The 16626-nt window shown below is 43.1% G+C and overlaps 1 protein-coding gene across 6 annotated transcripts in view; it reads left to right on the plus strand.

The window, feature by feature from the left end:
* RNF19B (ring finger protein 19B) overlaps positions 1 to 16125 on the plus strand; it is a 29520-nt gene extending 13395 nt beyond the window's left edge. The window contains exons 2-9 of one of the 6 annotated variants that reach the window (XM_045375325.3): positions 2514 to 2719; positions 3927 to 4071; positions 5743 to 5905; positions 6680 to 6794; positions 8131 to 8271; positions 10116 to 10323; positions 14050 to 14181; positions 15266 to 16125. In XM_045375325.3, the coding sequence (XP_045231260.1) occupies positions 2514 to 2719; positions 3927 to 4071; positions 5743 to 5905; positions 6680 to 6794; positions 8131 to 8271; positions 10116 to 10323; positions 14050 to 14181; positions 15266 to 15287 (1132 nt within the window). In that variant the 3' untranslated portion in view covers positions 15288 to 16125. The remainder of the gene's footprint in view (positions 1 to 2513; positions 2720 to 3926; positions 4072 to 5742; positions 5906 to 6679; positions 6795 to 8130; positions 8272 to 10115; positions 10324 to 14049; positions 14182 to 15265) is intronic. The other 5 variants (XM_015438911.4, XM_065525554.2, XM_015438917.4 and 2 more) reach the window with 5 other exon arrangements.
* The last annotated feature ends 501 nt before the right edge of the window (positions 16126 to 16626 follow it).

The raw sequence follows: 16626 nt of genomic DNA on the forward strand, positions 1-16626 counted from the left end.
CTGCCTCAGCCTCCCAAAGTGCTGAGATTACAGGCATGAACCACCTCACCTGGCTAAAATTTTATTTTATACAAGTATTATATTTTCTTATTAGAGTAATCTGAGCATTTAATTGACATATTTGGAATTAATCAGAAAGGCTAATAGTTATATAAATATATTGGATTGTTTGTGTGAGACTAATTCTTGGTAAATCAACATGAACTACAAGAAATGGTCGACGTTAGTGCTGATAAATTCTGAATCTTTACATGAAGAATATGTGTCACAACTGAGTGCAGTGGCTTACGCCTGTAATCCCAACACTTTGAGAGTCTAAGACAGGCAGATCACCAGAGGTCAGGAATTCAAGACCAACCTTGCCAACATGGTGAAGCCCCGTCTCTACTTAAAAAAAAAAACTAGCCAGGCGTGGCGGTGGGCGCCTGTAATTCCAGCTACTCGGGAGGCTGAGGCAGGAGAATCACTTGAACTTGGGAGGAGGAGATTGCAGGGAGCTGAGATCACGCCACTGCGCTCCATCCTGGGCGACATAGCGAGACTCCGTCTCAAAAAAAAAAAAAAAAAAAGAATATGTGTCAGAAGAGAGAAAGGGAGGTATGGCATTAATGCTGTATTAATTTATAAGATAGAGGAATGGTATTCTTGGATTCTGGAGCCTATCAGGACATTCAAGGTATTGATTTGAATTGAAAAAGTATGGAAAGATAAAATGAACTTTCAAGAGGGATGCTGATCATAAGTCCATTTAGGCTTATTGTCTCTGTGACTATGGTCAGACTGGCTTCACTGTGGAACTTAAGAATGAAAAAGGCTGGGCATGGTGGCTCACGCCTGTAATCCCAGCACTTTGGGAGGCTGAGGAGGGCGGATCACAAGGTCAAGAGATCGAGACCAGCCAAGCATGGTGGCTCACGCCTGTAATCCCAGCACTTTGGGAGGCCGAGGCGGGCAGATCACGAGGTCAGGAGATTGAGACCATCCTGGCTAACATGGTGAAACCCCGTCTCTACTAAAAATATAAAAAATTAGCCAGGTGTGGTGGCGGGCGCCTGTAGTCCCAGCTATTCAGGAGGCTGAGTCAGGAGAATGGCGTGAACCCAGGAGGCAGAGCTTGCAGTGAGCCGAGAGAGAGCCACTGCAGTCCGACCTGGGTGAAAGAGCGAGACTTCTGTCTCAAAATAATAAATAAAAGAGATCGAGACCATCCTGGCCAACATGGTGAAACCCTGTCTCTACTAAAAATACAAAAATTAGCTGCACGTGATGGTGTGTGCCTGTAGTCCCAGCCACTTAGGCAGGAGAATCTCTTGAACCCGGGAGGCAGAGGTTGCAGTGAGCCGAGTGGCACCACTGCACTCCAGCCTGGCGACAGAGCGAGACTCTGTCTCAAAAAAAAAAAAAAAAAGAAAAAAGAAAAGAATGAAAAGGTAGCATGGTGGCTCATGCCTGTAATTCCAGCACTTTGGGAGGCTGAGGCAGGCTGATTGCTTGAGCCCGGAAGTTTGTGACCAGCCTGGGCACAGGGTGAAACCCCATCTCTAAGGAAATTACAAAAATTAGCCAAGTGTGGTGGTGCACACCTATAGTCCCAGCTACTGTGGAGGCTGAGGCAAGAGAATTGCTTGAGCCTGGGATGCGGAGGTTGCAGTGAGCCAAAATTGTGCCACTGCATTCCAGCCTGGGTGACAGAGCGAGACTCCATCTCAAAAAAAAAAAAAAAAAAAAATTAAAAAATAAACTTTCTTTTTTGCCATAGCTCTTTATTTCACTAATGTTCTGTTCCTTCATACAAACGAATACTAATCTCTCTAAATATAGCAAATTATCAAAAGGAAATAGTTTTGTACCCTGTTGTTTATGAAACTTACTATGACAAACTACTCCTAAAGCAGCTTCAGCTATGATTGAATAAATGCTAGAAATCCAGGATAAATATGATACTCCACCTCCACTTTTTAAAGGAAATAAATGATTTGTGTTTTTGGAATCTCAAGAAATTTACAGCTGGGCATGTTGGCTCACTCCTGTAATCCCAGCACTTTAGGAGGCCGAGGCAGGTGGATCACCTGAAGTCAGGAGTTTGAGACTAGCCTGGCCAACGTGGCGAAACTCCGTCTCTACTAAAAATACAAAAAAAAATTAGCCGGGTGTGGTGGCTTGCACCTGTAATCCCAACTACTAGGAAGTCTGAGGCAGGAGAATTGCTTGAACCTGGGAGGTGGAGGTTGCAGTAAGCCAAGATTACACCACTGCACTCCAGCCTGGGTGACAGAGCAAGCCTCTGTCTCAAAAAAAAAAAAAAAAAAAGAAAAGAAAGAAAGAAATTTACTTTCTCACATGGGATATATTTTACGGTTGGTCAAATGTGCTTGTGTGTGTATGTGTATTCTTTTCTCTGTATCATATGTGATAGTGGGGTAGTGCCAAACATTGTTAACTCTGATGAATAATGTCTCTTTTGGTTAGATCATTCTTACCTTACTGGTATCTCTTACTGTTTCCTTACCTAGTTATGCTGTTATTGCCTATGGCTGTGCCAGCTGCCCGAAGCTAACTTGTGAGAGGGAAGGTTGCCAGACGGAGTTCTGCTACCACTGCAAGCAGATATGGCATCCAAATCAGACATGCGATATGGCCCGTCAACAGAGGGCCCAGAGTTTACGAGTTCGGACCAAACATACTTCAGGTCTAAGTTATGGGCAAGAATCTGGACCAGGTATAAGTTGGCATTATCTCATTGTCTCTTTATTTGGTATTTCATGATGTGAGCCCAAAGCTGAAAGAGATTATCTTGTCGTATAACCCAAGTGCTCCAAAGGATCAGAGAGCAGAAAATATCATTTGGTAGTATTTTCAATATTATAAAAGAGATAGCACTTCCCTCTCTGACCATTATAGGTTATCCAACCCATATAAAATTAAAATGCAACAAAATTGAATTATGTAGTTCCTACTTTCTTAGTAATATGTCTCAGATTGAAGAGCAATTAGTGTGTTTTGTTTTGCTAGGGGCTTTTTCAAAACTTTCATTGTGAACAGAAAGACATTTAATTAGTATTAAACCTGTACTGTTTGCCTTCAAGCTGGCTTAAGTGCCTCACTGCCTTTGGAAGTAGAGTACAGATTGAAGAAAAGGAAATAATATTAGTATAGATTAATGATTAACCTTAAAAGAAGGAATGTCACACATTCAGCTCCAACATTGACCAGTCAGAGTAAACCTATTTTAAAATGTCAGTGGATTTATTGCTTTGTACTTTTATTTTACTGATGTCATTTGGGAGAGGCTAGTAGGAAAGATTTTGCCGTTCACTTTTTCCTGGCACAGCATAATTTCCTAAATTATCATTTTATTATGATAGTTCATAACTTGCTCTGAAAATTACCAGGTATATATGCTACATAGCATACCCAGTTGTTTTTAGGTTTTGAATTTGAAAGTATCAGGGTAAGGGATTGTGAGCTATGTTAACAGCAAATCACAGTGATACATGTTGAACCTGAAAAATAAATTTCCTGAACTAAAGTTTTTAAAAATGTGAAGCTAATTCCAGGCTGCAGGCTATTCTTTCTGTAGGATTCTTCTTTTAAATCTGCCAGCCTATCGACTGGTAGGAATTTCATTTTTCTTGGAAACATCTTTCTCCCTAAGGAAGTCTCCTTGCTAGAATGTGGTTCAAGTGCTGTGTAAGATGCCAGTTGTTGGGATAGGCAGCTCAATGAGAGATAGGATTTGTTTTATGAAAATTCCTGAGGTCTAGACATAGCCAACCTTCCAGTAAAGTGGGTTGTACAATTTGGAGTGTTCAGTGAAGAGTGCTTGACTGCTGCCTCATTTCTTATATATACTCCTCGGAATAATTAAATCAAACTGGATTTAACTAGGGGTGTTTTTCTACCCATTCTTCCTCCCCCACTCATAGCAGATGACATCAAGCCATGCCCACGATGCAGTGCTTATATTATCAAGATGAATGATGGAAGCTGTAATCACATGACCTGTGCAGTGTGTGGCTGTGAATTCTGCTGGCTTTGTATGAAAGAGATCTCAGACTTGCATTACCTCAGGTAAGATGGGAAATGCATCCATTCCTTTTGTAGTCTTATTCTTTACTGATTTAGGGAAAAGGATGTCAAAAAGACACAGCCCTTCTCTCATTACAGATTAAGGAAGCTGTGAAAAGTTCTTCTGATATGCTCCTTTTATGTTTTCACCAGCTACTATTCTAGTTCTTTCCACCTTTCTTTGCTTTTATACGTGCCATATTCCAGGTAGTCTGGATTTGCTTTTCCCCTTTTGCTGTCTTGCCTCCATACTTGTTCATGTTCTTTCCTTTGCCTAGAATGCTTTCTGCCTACCTTCCAGTATCCTCCTTTTATCTCAACTTGTTCAGTTCTTGTCTTTTAAGAGCCACTTAAATGCCATTTCATCCATGATGCCTCACCTTTTTCTGCCTCATTCTTTGACTTTCTTTTATCTTTTGTCATAAATATCATCAGTACTTTATACTTCATGTACATGTCTTATCTTACTAAACTGTAAATATCTTGAGGCTAGAGTTGTGACCTTTTTACAGTTTTTTGCATTTAGTGAGTTCCCAAGGAATTCATTGAGTGAATTTTTTTTTTTTTTTTTTTTTTTTTAAGACAGAGTTTCACTCTGTCACCCAGGCTGGAGTGCAGTGGCTAGATCTTGATTCACTGCAACCTCCGTCTCCCGGGTTCAAGTGATTCTCCTGCCTCAGCCTCCCAAGTAGCTGGGATTATAGGCGCCCGCCACCACACCTAGCTAATTTGTGTATTTTTCGTGGAGGCGGGGTTTTACCATGTTAGCCAGTCTGGTCTCGAACTCGAACCTCAGGTGGTCCGCCCGCCTCGGCCTCCCAAAGTGCTGGGATTACAAGCGTGAGCCACCGTGCCCAGCCTCATTGAGTGAATATTAAAATATTGTTGTGGAGGAGTTAATATTTACAAGCAAAATGTTTGCTAATATTTACAGAAAAAAATGTGTTAATATTTACAAACATTCATCATGTAAATGAAACACAACACCTTCATTTCCAGTTTTTCAAACATTTGAGTACTTACTGTGTACTAGTCATTGGGGACATACGGGTGAATAAGACATGATCCCTATTTTCAAAATTGCTTATCCCTTCTAATAGAGAAGATAGCACAAAGAGAATGGGCAAAAATGATTGGGCACAGAAGGGCTGAATGTAAAAGTAGCCAAACCTCAGAATACCAAACTGATACAAAGGTTATGATGAGGTCTTTTTATATCCTCTCCCAGGAACATGGTTTGCAGTATCTATTAGGTGTGGTAGGACATATGCCAAGAAAACTACACAAATCAGAGTGTTCATTAGCTGAAGGGTGCAGTGTGTCTGGATGGGGTGTCAAGTTCATAAGGCTATGCAGCATCCCAAGTATTGTCAGTCATGGAAGGTAGATCAGTTTTGGTGGGTTAGGGAAGACAGAATTCAGCAGAGAAGAATGGAAAAGGAGTTTCAAATCTGGAAGCCTGTCTTTACAACAACAACCAAAAAAGTTAAAGAGCCCAGAGCTCTAATAGTCTGGCCTTGTCCTTTGCTCTCCCTTGTGTAATATATTCATTTCCCGTAAACTTTTCTGTTAATCACTCTTATTGAAAAGAAGGCTGTTGCTGTTATCAGGCGCTTTGATAACAATAGCTGCATTTGTAATGTTGACATTAACTTCAGTCTGTTTCCCTTGCAGCCCCTCTGGCTGTACATTCTGGGGCAAGAAGCCATGGAGCCGTAAGAAGAAAATTCTTTGGCAGCTGGGCACGTTGATTGGTGCTCCAGTGGGGATTTCTCTCATTGCTGGCATTGCCATTCCTGCCATGGTCATTGGCATTCCTGTTTATGTTGGAAGGAAGGTAAGAAAGACATGCTGGTTTCTGTGCTTGTTTCAACTTTAGGTTCGTTGGTAAAGGTTTGAGGGAAATGGGAAGGAGCTGTGTTTCAGAGCTGCCTGAAAACCAGCTGGTTCTTAGATAAAAATAACCTTCCTTTCTTAAATTGATTTTCATAAACCCCCATGAGATCTGAAAGTTCTGATTAACATCCTGAACCTGGCTTGTCTCAGTGACTTAAAGGTAGAATGCTGGGCTGGGCATGGTGGCTCACATTTGTAATACATGGCCTAGCACTTTGGGAGGCCAAGACAGGTAGATCGGTTGAGCCCAGGTGTTTGAGACCAGCCTGGGCAACATGCAAACCCATCTCTGCCCCCAAAAATAGAAAAATTAGCTAGGTATGGTGGCATGTGGCTATAGTCCCAGCTACTAGGGAGGCTGAGGTGGGAGGATTGCTTGAACCCAGGGAGGTAGAGGTTGCAGTGAGCCAAGATCGCACCACTGCACTCCAGCCTGTGTGACAGACTCCAAAAACAAAAAAGAAGAAGAAGAAGGTAAAATGCTTACTTCATTCCCTTGAGTTATTTTGTCTCTTTTTGGTTTAACTTTGTCTGTATTGTTTTATATCTTCTAGGTCTGAGTTAGGTTAAAATTTGAGAAAGATGCCTATTTGGGGTAGAGGATATGTTTTAATACATAGATAACTTACAAATGAACAGTCACCTGTCCTTTTTTTCTCTGGCAAAAGATTGATGTCCTAACCTGCTGACCTGGATTTTCTTTTTTTGTTCTTAGATTCACAGCAGGTATGAGGGAAGGAAAACCTCCAAACACAAGAGGAATTTGGCTATCACTGGAGGAGTGACTTTGTCTGTCATTGCATCCCCAGTTATTGCTGCAGTTAGTGTTGGTAAGCTGGTCAGGACCACACACCTCTTCTCTCTCAGCTTTCTGACCATAGTAGTTTAGCCAGATGGCCAGATGTTTCTCAAAGACTCCTACATTTTATGCCAACCCACCTTGATAGTTAATTCTATTAGGCACCATGATTATGATTATTTTTAAGTTTTTCAGCCACACCAAATTATCAGATTGTGCGATCTTTTGTTCTTAAATTAATGCCTAGAACTGCGTTTGGCACATAGAAAAGGTTGAATAAACTTATTTTAAGCCCTAGTTTTCACCTTTCATCTTCCTTCTGTACTTGCCATGAAATCCACAAAACAAAATGACTTTTGTTTTGATTTGTTTAATGCTTCACATTACTTTGGGAGGCATAAAAGTTTGTTTTAGAATAGTAGTAGTGTAACATTTAATGTGGCTCTTTGTGTGCCAGGAGTGGTTCTGAGAATTTTGCATATATTAATTTATTTAATCCTCACAAAAGGAAGCACAATTTTAATAGAAAGGTGCAGTAATTGGCTGGGTGCAGTGGCTCACGCCTGTAATCCCAGTGCTTTGGGAGGCTGAGGTGGGCATATCACGAGGTCAGGAGATCGAGACCATCCTGGCTAACACGGTGAAACCCTGTCTCTACTAAAAATACAAAAAATTAGCTGGCTGTGGTGGTGGGCACCTGTAGTCCCAGCTACTCGGGAGGCTGAGGCAGGAGAATGGCGTGAACCCAGGACGCAGAGCTTGCAGTGAGCTGAGATCGCGCCACTGCACTCCAGCCTGGGCGACGGAGCGAGCCTCTGTCTCAAAAAAAAAAAAAAAAAAAAAGAAAGGTACAGTAATTTTCCCAAGGTCACTTAGCTGGGACATGAATCAAGTTAATCTGCCTTCAGATCCCGTGCTCTTAACAGGTAAATCATTCTACCTCACACAGCAGTAAGATTTTGGAATTAACATCCTGAGGAGATCCTAAACTCCAAGCAGTAGTCACTTATTTAATATTTGATTCTTGGTTGGGTTAGCATTTCAGCAGTAATTAGAAGAGGGGAAAATGAAAGCAACATATATTTACTGTGCAAGGCACAGTACATAACATTCTCATTTGATTATTGACAACCCTGGAAGATAGGTCCAAGGTTATACAGCTAGTAAATGGAGCCAAGAATGTAATCCAGACCTTTCTGATTTCTAGCCTGATCATCATTCTGTTACACCAGGCAACCTTTTTGGGATAGCCATTTTCTGTCTTTTTTTTCTTTATAAAGTAGTTTGTCCGTGCCTGGACTGGGAAGAAGAATTCAGGGCACTTGCAACCTAATAGCCAGCTGACATGTTTCCTTCTCTTCCCCCAGGTATTGGTGTCCCCATTATGCTGGCATATGTCTATGGGGTTGTGCCTATTTCTCTTTGTCGTGGAGGTGGCTGTGGAGTTAGCACAGCCAACGGAAAAGGAGTGAAAATTGAATTTGATGAAGATGATGGTCCAATCACAGGTAAAAAGCAGGATGTTTATTGTCATTTGAATTTATGATATATAAGATAAAAATCAGTAAAATTCAGCACATTTTACAGGGAGATTGTCATTGGATTACTTTGGATAATGAGCTTTGTAGGGGGTAAAGTATTTTTAGCTTTTCATTTCTTTGTTCCAAAGTTACTAGGTTAATTCCCCTGGTACTTGCCTCTGTGTGGCAGGTACAAACTAGTAGGATTCCAAGTAACTCCAAGTATGCTGGTAGTAGTAGTGATTATAATAACGTCTCTATATCTGCACAGTATTTGATAATTTTCAGAGTATTTTACACAATTATCTCACTTGCTTTTTTTTTTTTTTTTTTTGAGACGGAGTCTCGCTCTGTAGCCCAGGCTGGAGTGCAGTGGCCGGATCTCAGCTCACTGCAAGCTCCGCCTCCCGGGTTCACGCCATTCTCCGGCCTCAGCCTCCCGAGTAGCTGGGACTACAGGCGCTGCCACCTCGCCCGGCTATTTTTTGTATTTCTTAGTAGAGACGGGGTTTCACCGTGTTAGCCAGGATGGTCTCGATTTCCTGACCTCGTGATCCGCCCATCTCGGCCTCCCAAAGTGCTGGGATTACAGGCTTGAGCCACCGCGCCCGGCCCTCACTTGCTTTTTACAACAAACAGCTCTCTGACTAGGGAGGATGGGACTATTATCCCCATTTAAATGGAAATTTCTTTTTTTTTTTTTTTTTTTTTTGAGACAGAGCCTCTGTCACCCAGGCTGGAGTACGGTGACACGATCTCTGTTCACTGCAACCTCCGCCTCCCAGGTTCAAGCAGTTCTCCTGCCCTAGCCTCCCAAGTCGCTGGGACTACAGGCACGTGCCACCATGCCTGGCCAATTTTTTTTTTTTAGTAGAGACAGGGTTTGGGGTTTCACCGTGTTAAGCCAGGATGGTCTCAATCTCCTGACCCCATGATCCGCCCACATTGGCCTCCCAAAGTGCTGGATTACAGGCGTGAGCCACCACACCTGGCCTAAATGGGAATTTTTTTAAGCTTTTGTCTCACTATCTGTTAAGAGCTTCACAGAGCTGAGACTAGAGCAAGTCTTCTGACTTTTACTTTATTTATTTATTTATTTATTTTTTTGAGACAGAGTCTCGCTCTGTCACCCAGGCTGGAGTGCAGTGGCCGGATCTCAGCTCACTGCAAGCTCCCCCTCCCGGGTTTACGCCATTCTCCTGCCTCAGCCTCCCGAGTAGCTGGGACTGCAGGCACCTGTCACCACGCCCGGCTAGTTTTTGTTATTTTTTAGTAGAGACAGGGTTTCACTGTGTTAGCCAGGTCTCGATCTCCTGACCTCGCGATCCACCCATCTCGGCCTCCCAAAGTGCTAGGATTACAGGCTTGACTGACTTTTACTTTAATGTGGTTTCTACTTACCGTAGTAACTAACGTAGGGCACAGAGATCCCCAAAGGTTCTTCTAGCTTTCTACTGGAAGCTTCCTATTAAAATCAGCACATGACCCAAACATATTTTTTAAATCTTCACATTTGGTTACATGGAAGCAACAGTGTAGTGGAAAGAATAGTGGACTTGGAATCAGAGTTATAGTTTCGTGTAACTGCCATGGCCTTGGACAAGTCATTTAGTTTTAAATTTTAGTTTTCTCACCTAAAATTGAGGCTACTAATGCCTAGTTATTTGGAGGATTAAATATGAACATATGTTAAAACACTCGATATGTGGCGACTGCACACAGTACCTGTTCATTAAGTGAATACATTAGTACTCTGAAAAGTCATTGCAGGAAAATGCCCACTGTTTGGATGCTCTGCTGTCTTGATTTGAGATGTCTGGTTCTATCCCCAGTGGCAGATGCCTGGAGAGCCCTCAAGAATCCCAGCATTGGGGAAAGCAGCATTGAAGGCCTGACTAGTGTATTGAGCACTAGTGGAAGCCCTACAGATGGACTCAGTGTTATGCAAGGTCCTTACAGCGAAACAGCCAGCTTTGCAGCCCTCTCAGGGGGCACGCTAAGTGGCGGCATTCTCTCCAGTGGCAAGGGAAAATACAGCAGGTAAACAAATAGATAATTTCTGACAGAAATGGTTAGAATTATAAGAAGTAATGCATTGAGCCATTTCTCTGTGCCAGGCTTGTGCCATAGAGCATCTTATTTTGATTTCATTGTTGATGGTTTTTGTTTTGTTTTGTTTTGTTTTTACTTTTTTTTTTTTTGAGACGGAGTCTCGCTCTGTCGCCCAGGCTGGAGTGCCGTGGCGCAATCTCAGCTCACCTCAAGCTCTGCCTCCTGGGTTCAAGCGATTCTCCTGCCTCAGCCTCCTGAGTTGCTGGGATTACAGGCACCCGCCACCACGCCCAGCTAATTTTTTGTATTTTTAGTAGAGACGGGGTTTCACTATCTTGGCCAGGCTGGTCTTGAACTCCTGACCTTGTGATCCACCAGCCTCTGCCTCCCAAAGCACTGGAATTACAGGCGTGAGCCACCGCACTCAGCCTTTTTTTTTTACTTTTGCAAATAGGAAACAAGCTTAGAAAAAAAGGTTACATCAGTTATGCAAAGTTCAGTGTTCTTTCCATTGCACCATAGCTGCCTCTATATAAAGGATAATCCTGACTTCGGATTCTCCCTTGACTGCCCGAGGCTGACTGCTTCAGGAAGGGAGAGTAGGCATTTTTATAGAATTCCTAAAGCTGTGGTCTCCATTAGGCTTGTCATTGACTTTCAGTAGCATTTATGCTGTATCATGGCTTATTTATTTTATTTTATTTTTTGAGACGGAGTCTTGCTATGTCGCTGGAGTGCAGTGGCGCGATCTTGTCTCACTGCAGTCTCCACCTCCTGGGTTCAAGTGATTGTCCTGCCTCAGCTTCCCGAGAGGCTGGGACTACAGGCACGGACCACCATGCCCGGCTAATTTTTGTATTTTTAGTAGAGTCAGGGTTTCACCATGTTGGCCAGGCTGGTCTCAAGCTCCTGACCTTGTGATCCACCTGTCTCAGCCTCCCAAAGTACTTGGATTACAAGTGTGAGCCAGTGTGCCCAGCCCATCGTGGTTTATTGATAGTGGGCTTTGGGGGTATTTTTTTGTTTTTTTTTCTCACTCTGTAATCCAGGCTGGAGTGCAGTGGCACAATCATGGCTCACTGCAGCCTCAACCTTCTGGACTCAAACAATCCTACCACCTCAGCCTCCTGAGTAGCTAGAACTACAAGTACACACACCACACCCAGCTAACGTTTTAAATTTTTTGTGGAGATGGGGTCTTGCTCTGTTGCCCAGGCTGGTCTTGAACTCCTGGCCTCAAGCCATCCTCCCAACTCGGCTTCCCAAAGTGCTAGGATTATAGGCATGAACCATTGCTCCCAGCTGGTTTATTGATATTGCAATCCTTATTACCTTTCTGTTTCCATTTGCTAGGTAAGGGAAATCAATTCTATGTACTTGTGTTGAAAATATGTAAAGCTTTGTAACTAGAAAGGTTGTGACTTGCTTGGTTATTTCACTAGTTAGGCAGACCAGAGTATATATTTTCAGAGGAGCATAACATGTTGCCTGAGAAGCAGTTAGTTGAATGCAATGGAGAAGAAAGGCCTGGTGGGGGTAAAGGTAGAACAAAGCAGGATAGGAAGAGGGAGATGGTTGCCTTCAGCTATCTGAAGGACCTTCAACTGTGAAAAGGATTAGACTTCTATGCCTCATACCAAAAGGTAGATTATAGTCATGTATATTTATGACTTGACAGAAGCTAAAGGGAAACTAATTTTTGTTCAGTATAGTGAATACAGGGAAAAGCAACATGAAAGCCCAAAGAGGAAAAAGGCTACCTTAGTAGATACTGAGCTGCCTATCCCTGGAAATGTTTACAGTGAGACCAGATGGCCATTTGGCTATAAGAAGGATTCGAGCAACAGATGGCAGGTGGACTGGATCTCACACCTGAGTGCCTGTCAGTCACCTGGGAGCCTCCTAAAAATAGACTTCAGGGCCCCATCCCAGAATTTATAACTTAGAATTTCCTGGAGTGGCACCTAGGGGGTGATCTGTGTTTTGAAAAAGCTCCCCAGGTAATTCTAGCACAGCCATTGCATGAACCAGCATCTGAGAACCATGTAAGTAGGAGGCCTTTCTGAAAGACTCTTCCAACTCAGAGTGATTCTGTGGCAGACCCGAAACTAGACCCCAGGTCTCTGACACTATGCACTTTCCATGCATTCCCTCATTTCCCTGGGCCTTGGCACATTTTTGAAGGGCACCTGAGGCTGGAGCAGCAGAGCAAAGGCTCAGGCAGTAGGATGGAAGCTGCTTGAATGTGCAGCTGCAGGCTGCTACTGACCCGTCTGTGCATCTCATGACTCTGGTTGTCTCTTGTCAGGGGATCCCGCCCCCACATGCTGGCGTATTCACTGCTGTGCTTTCTTAAAACCAACACCCCTGTAAATAAGCAGACAGACATAATTGGAGACTGACTTGCTGAAACTGCAGCTTAGCCAGTCCAGCTGTTCTAGTTCTGTGAAAGCCTTTATTTTATAGGAAATGAATGAGTCAGATGGGTTTGACTGTGAAACCCATTATGAGGAAATACTTAAGTGTGCAACAAAGTGGTGTTGGAGCCAAGAAAGGAAATAGTTATGGGCTCTAACATACTACTGGGAAAGTTTGCTGCTCCAAGAGGAGGGAAGAGGTTGGCTCCTGTATGTCCTTCAGTCTCATTCCCTGGCGGTAATTTGATTGTTAAATGTTTGATTTGCTATTATGTGCAAGGCAGGGAAGGTAAAGTATGAATGAGTTGTGGTTTCTCCTTTTGTGGAGTTAACAGAGGAGTCAGAGATGCATAATAATGAGTAGGCAGGGCCTGCGCATGCCTGTAATCCCAGCACCTTTTTTAGGTGGGCGATCACCTGAGGTTAGGAGTTCAAGACCAGCCCGGCCAACATGGTAAAACTCCATCTCTACTAAAAATACAAAAATTAGCTGGGTGTGGTGGTGGGAACCTGTAATCCCAGCTACTTGGGAGGCTGAGGCAGGAGAATCGGTTGAACCTGGGAGGCAGAGGTTGCAGTGAGCCGAGGTCGTGCCACTGCACTCCAGCCTGGGTGACAGAGTGAGACTCCCTCTAAAAAAAATAATAAGTAGGCAGGTGCTATGGGGGTACTTAGCAAGAAGTGAATGGTTTGCTGGGATGAAAGGGGAAGTGATGTTTCCTTTGTTGTTAAGGACTGAGTATAAGTTTGTCTGGTAGAGAAAGGAAATGTCTAGAGAGACGAAATAGCGTGTGCAAAGTCACGGAAGTATAAAATGTATAGGTATTTAAAGAAAGAAAAAATTCAGAGTGACTATGATTTCGGATCTATAGGGAGTAATAGAACTGGACAGAGAGCTTCCTGGCAGATCAGGAAGATCTTAAATGCCTGTTGGCAGTAGGGAGCCAAGAATTAGAGAATTGTTAGAGTGATTGGTTCTTTATTCACACTGGCACTGTTCTAGAGGTTGTTTGACTTGGACTTAAGGGCTACTGGAGAGGGAGCCCAATTGTAGTCGTCCAGGCAGGAGATGATGAAAACCTTAAGTTAAGCAGTAGCTGTGGGGATAGAAAGGAGGGGACGATTTCAATAGATATTTAAGAGAAAAAATGTATGGGCATCTATTTGCGCTGTTTGACAATTGGAGATCAGACAACCACAGTTTGCAGGAGAGTAATGGAAGAGATGTGTGCCAGGAAGCAGACTGTCTTGGAATACTCAGGTCTCATATTAACTTGAACGTCCCCTCTTTACACAGGTTAGAAGTTCAAGCCGATGTCCAAAAGGAAATTTTCCCCAAAGACACAGCCAGTCTTGGTGCAATTAGTGACAACGCAAGCACTCGTGCTATGGCCGGTTCCATAATCAGTTCCTACAACCCACAGGACAGGTATGTGAACAGTCAGATGTCCAGGAGAGGTTGCATTTTTTGGTTGGGTACTAGGTCTTCAGAAGTTCAATGCCTCATGTTAGAGTTCTGTGTACCATTTTGTGGGATATATAGTGTAACCTGTGAATTCATTTGAGCAAGTTCTTGGTACTAGAGTGTTTGGCATCTCTTGATTCTTCTTGTTAGTACTTGATTTTTAGAGATTTCTTTCTTCCTTTTATATATTTTTTTCATTCTTTTTTTTTTTATTTTTTGTCGTTTTTGGCTATTGCAACAGTGTATAATTACATGGAACTTAAAGAGCTAGATTGGGGTTCATTGATGTCTTCGAGTCTAGGGTTTCTGCTTGCCCTTTGCTTGATAGGGTTCCCATAGCTTCTTTCTCTTTCATTTTGAGAAACTAGTGTATCTGGGATGGTGTGATTGTGGTACTCCCACTGGTAGGTATTCTGGCTTCTTCTACTTGTGGCATGGTAGTAAAAAACTTTTACTTTTCTATTTTGAGTAAGCTAGCGTGGGGCTCTGACCCTTAGTTGAATTTTGGCAGCTCTTTCTATATGTTAAAAGAGATTGGCTGAGATATATGTGTGTGTGCATCTGAGCACACGTGTGCATGTATAGTTAAATCAGCAAAAAGGACCTAATTCCTCTTCTCCATGTAATTTATTTTTATTTTTATTTTTTTAGAGACAGGGTCTTGCTCTGTCAACCACGCTGGAGTGTAGTGGCACAATCATAGCTCACTGCAGCCTTGAACTCCTGGGCTTAAGTGATCTTCCCACTCAGCCTCCCGAGTAGCTGGGACTACAGGATGTGCCTCCATGCCCAGTTAATGTTTTTTCATTTTAGAAACAGGGTCTGACTTTGTTGCCCCAGCTGGTCTCAAACTCCTAGACTCAGGCGATCCTCCCACCTCGACCTCCCAAAGCACTGGGGTTATAGGCATGAGCCACCACATCCAGCCTCCATCTCATTTGAGTGTTAGATTAAAATGTTATTTTTGTTAAAAGTGAGCTCTAGCTCACTGTTTACCTATCTTTTTGAAATTCCTAATCCTGAACCCACAAACTGCTTTTACCAACAGGTTTAGCATGACTCATGCATGACTCAGCAAAGTGGATTTTGTCTCCACAGAGAATGCAACAATATGGAAATCCAAGTGGACATTGAAGCCAAACCAAGCCACTATCAGCTGGTGAGTGGAAGCAGCACGGAGGACTCGCTCCATGTTCATGCTCAGATGGCAGAGAATGAAGAAGAAGGTAGTGGTGGCGGAGGCAGTGAAGAGGATCCCCCCTGCAGACACCAAAGCTGTGAACAGAAAGACTGCCTGGCCAGCAAACCTTGGGACATCAGCCTGGCCCAGCCTGAAAGCATCCGCAGTGACCTAGAGAGCTCTGATACACAGTCAGACGATGTGCCAGACATCACTTCAGATGAGTGTGGCTCCCCCCGCTCCCATACTGCAGCCTGCCCCTCGACCCCCAGAGCCCAAGGTGCACCGAGCCCAAGTGCCCATATGAACCTCTCTGCCCTAGCCGAGGGACAAACTGTCTTGAAGCCAGAAGGTGGAGAAGCCAGAGTATGAAGTGGAATGTATGCTCCTGTTCTGAGAAGCACACTTGTAACTGCATCTTTTGGTTGTTTTTTTTTTTTTTTTTTGGCAAGGGGTAGGGATTTATGTATTTTATTTCAAAGATTCTCTGGTTACAGGTTTTCACCCAGGGAAATTCTGAGAAATTCACAGTTTCTTACCAGATAAAACACGAAAAGTTTGGCGTTAGTCCCCCTCCCCCCCCTCCCTCTTTTTAGTTTTAATTTATTGGTTAAACTGATGGCAGCAATCCGTGAGGTGTGTCAAAGAGTGTAAATATGTATGTGTGTATATTGAATGCTAAACATATTACTGAAAGACACATTTTAATAAAGATTTCTGTCATAATTCAACTTAACTCATTTTCCTTGGCTTGGATAGTCCCACAGAGCCAAGTGTTTGATTGAAACAGAGCACCATCTTTGACAGTCTCTAGACCTGAATTTTTCTAATCCCAGGGAAGAAGGATTGTATTCAAATCCAACCACAGTAGTCATCTATAAACCTGAGTCCTAGCATGACAGGAAGCAAAGCTAGGCTTGTTTTGGACTTTGTAGTCAGACTGAAGAATTATTAGCTGAGTCAGCTGAATAGGGAAGCAGTAGATTAAAACTAACCTTGTTTGCCCTCTAGAGGCAACTGCGCAATTTACTCTTAAAGCTTTATCTACCCTTTTCTTCATTATAGTCACTATTAGTCATATGCTTCAGAGGAGGGAAGGAGTGGCAGTCCCAGGTAGCTCTTAAGAGAATTCTCAGTGGCCAGGCACGGTGGCTCACGCCTATAATCCGAGCACTGTGGGAGGCCAAGGCAGGTGGATCATTTGAGGTCAGGTGTTTGAGACCTGCCTG

Source organism: Macaca fascicularis, chromosome 1, assembly GCF_037993035.2.
Source record: "Macaca fascicularis isolate 582-1 chromosome 1, T2T-MFA8v1.1".
Taxonomy (NCBI): domain Eukaryota; kingdom Metazoa; phylum Chordata; class Mammalia; order Primates; family Cercopithecidae; genus Macaca; species Macaca fascicularis.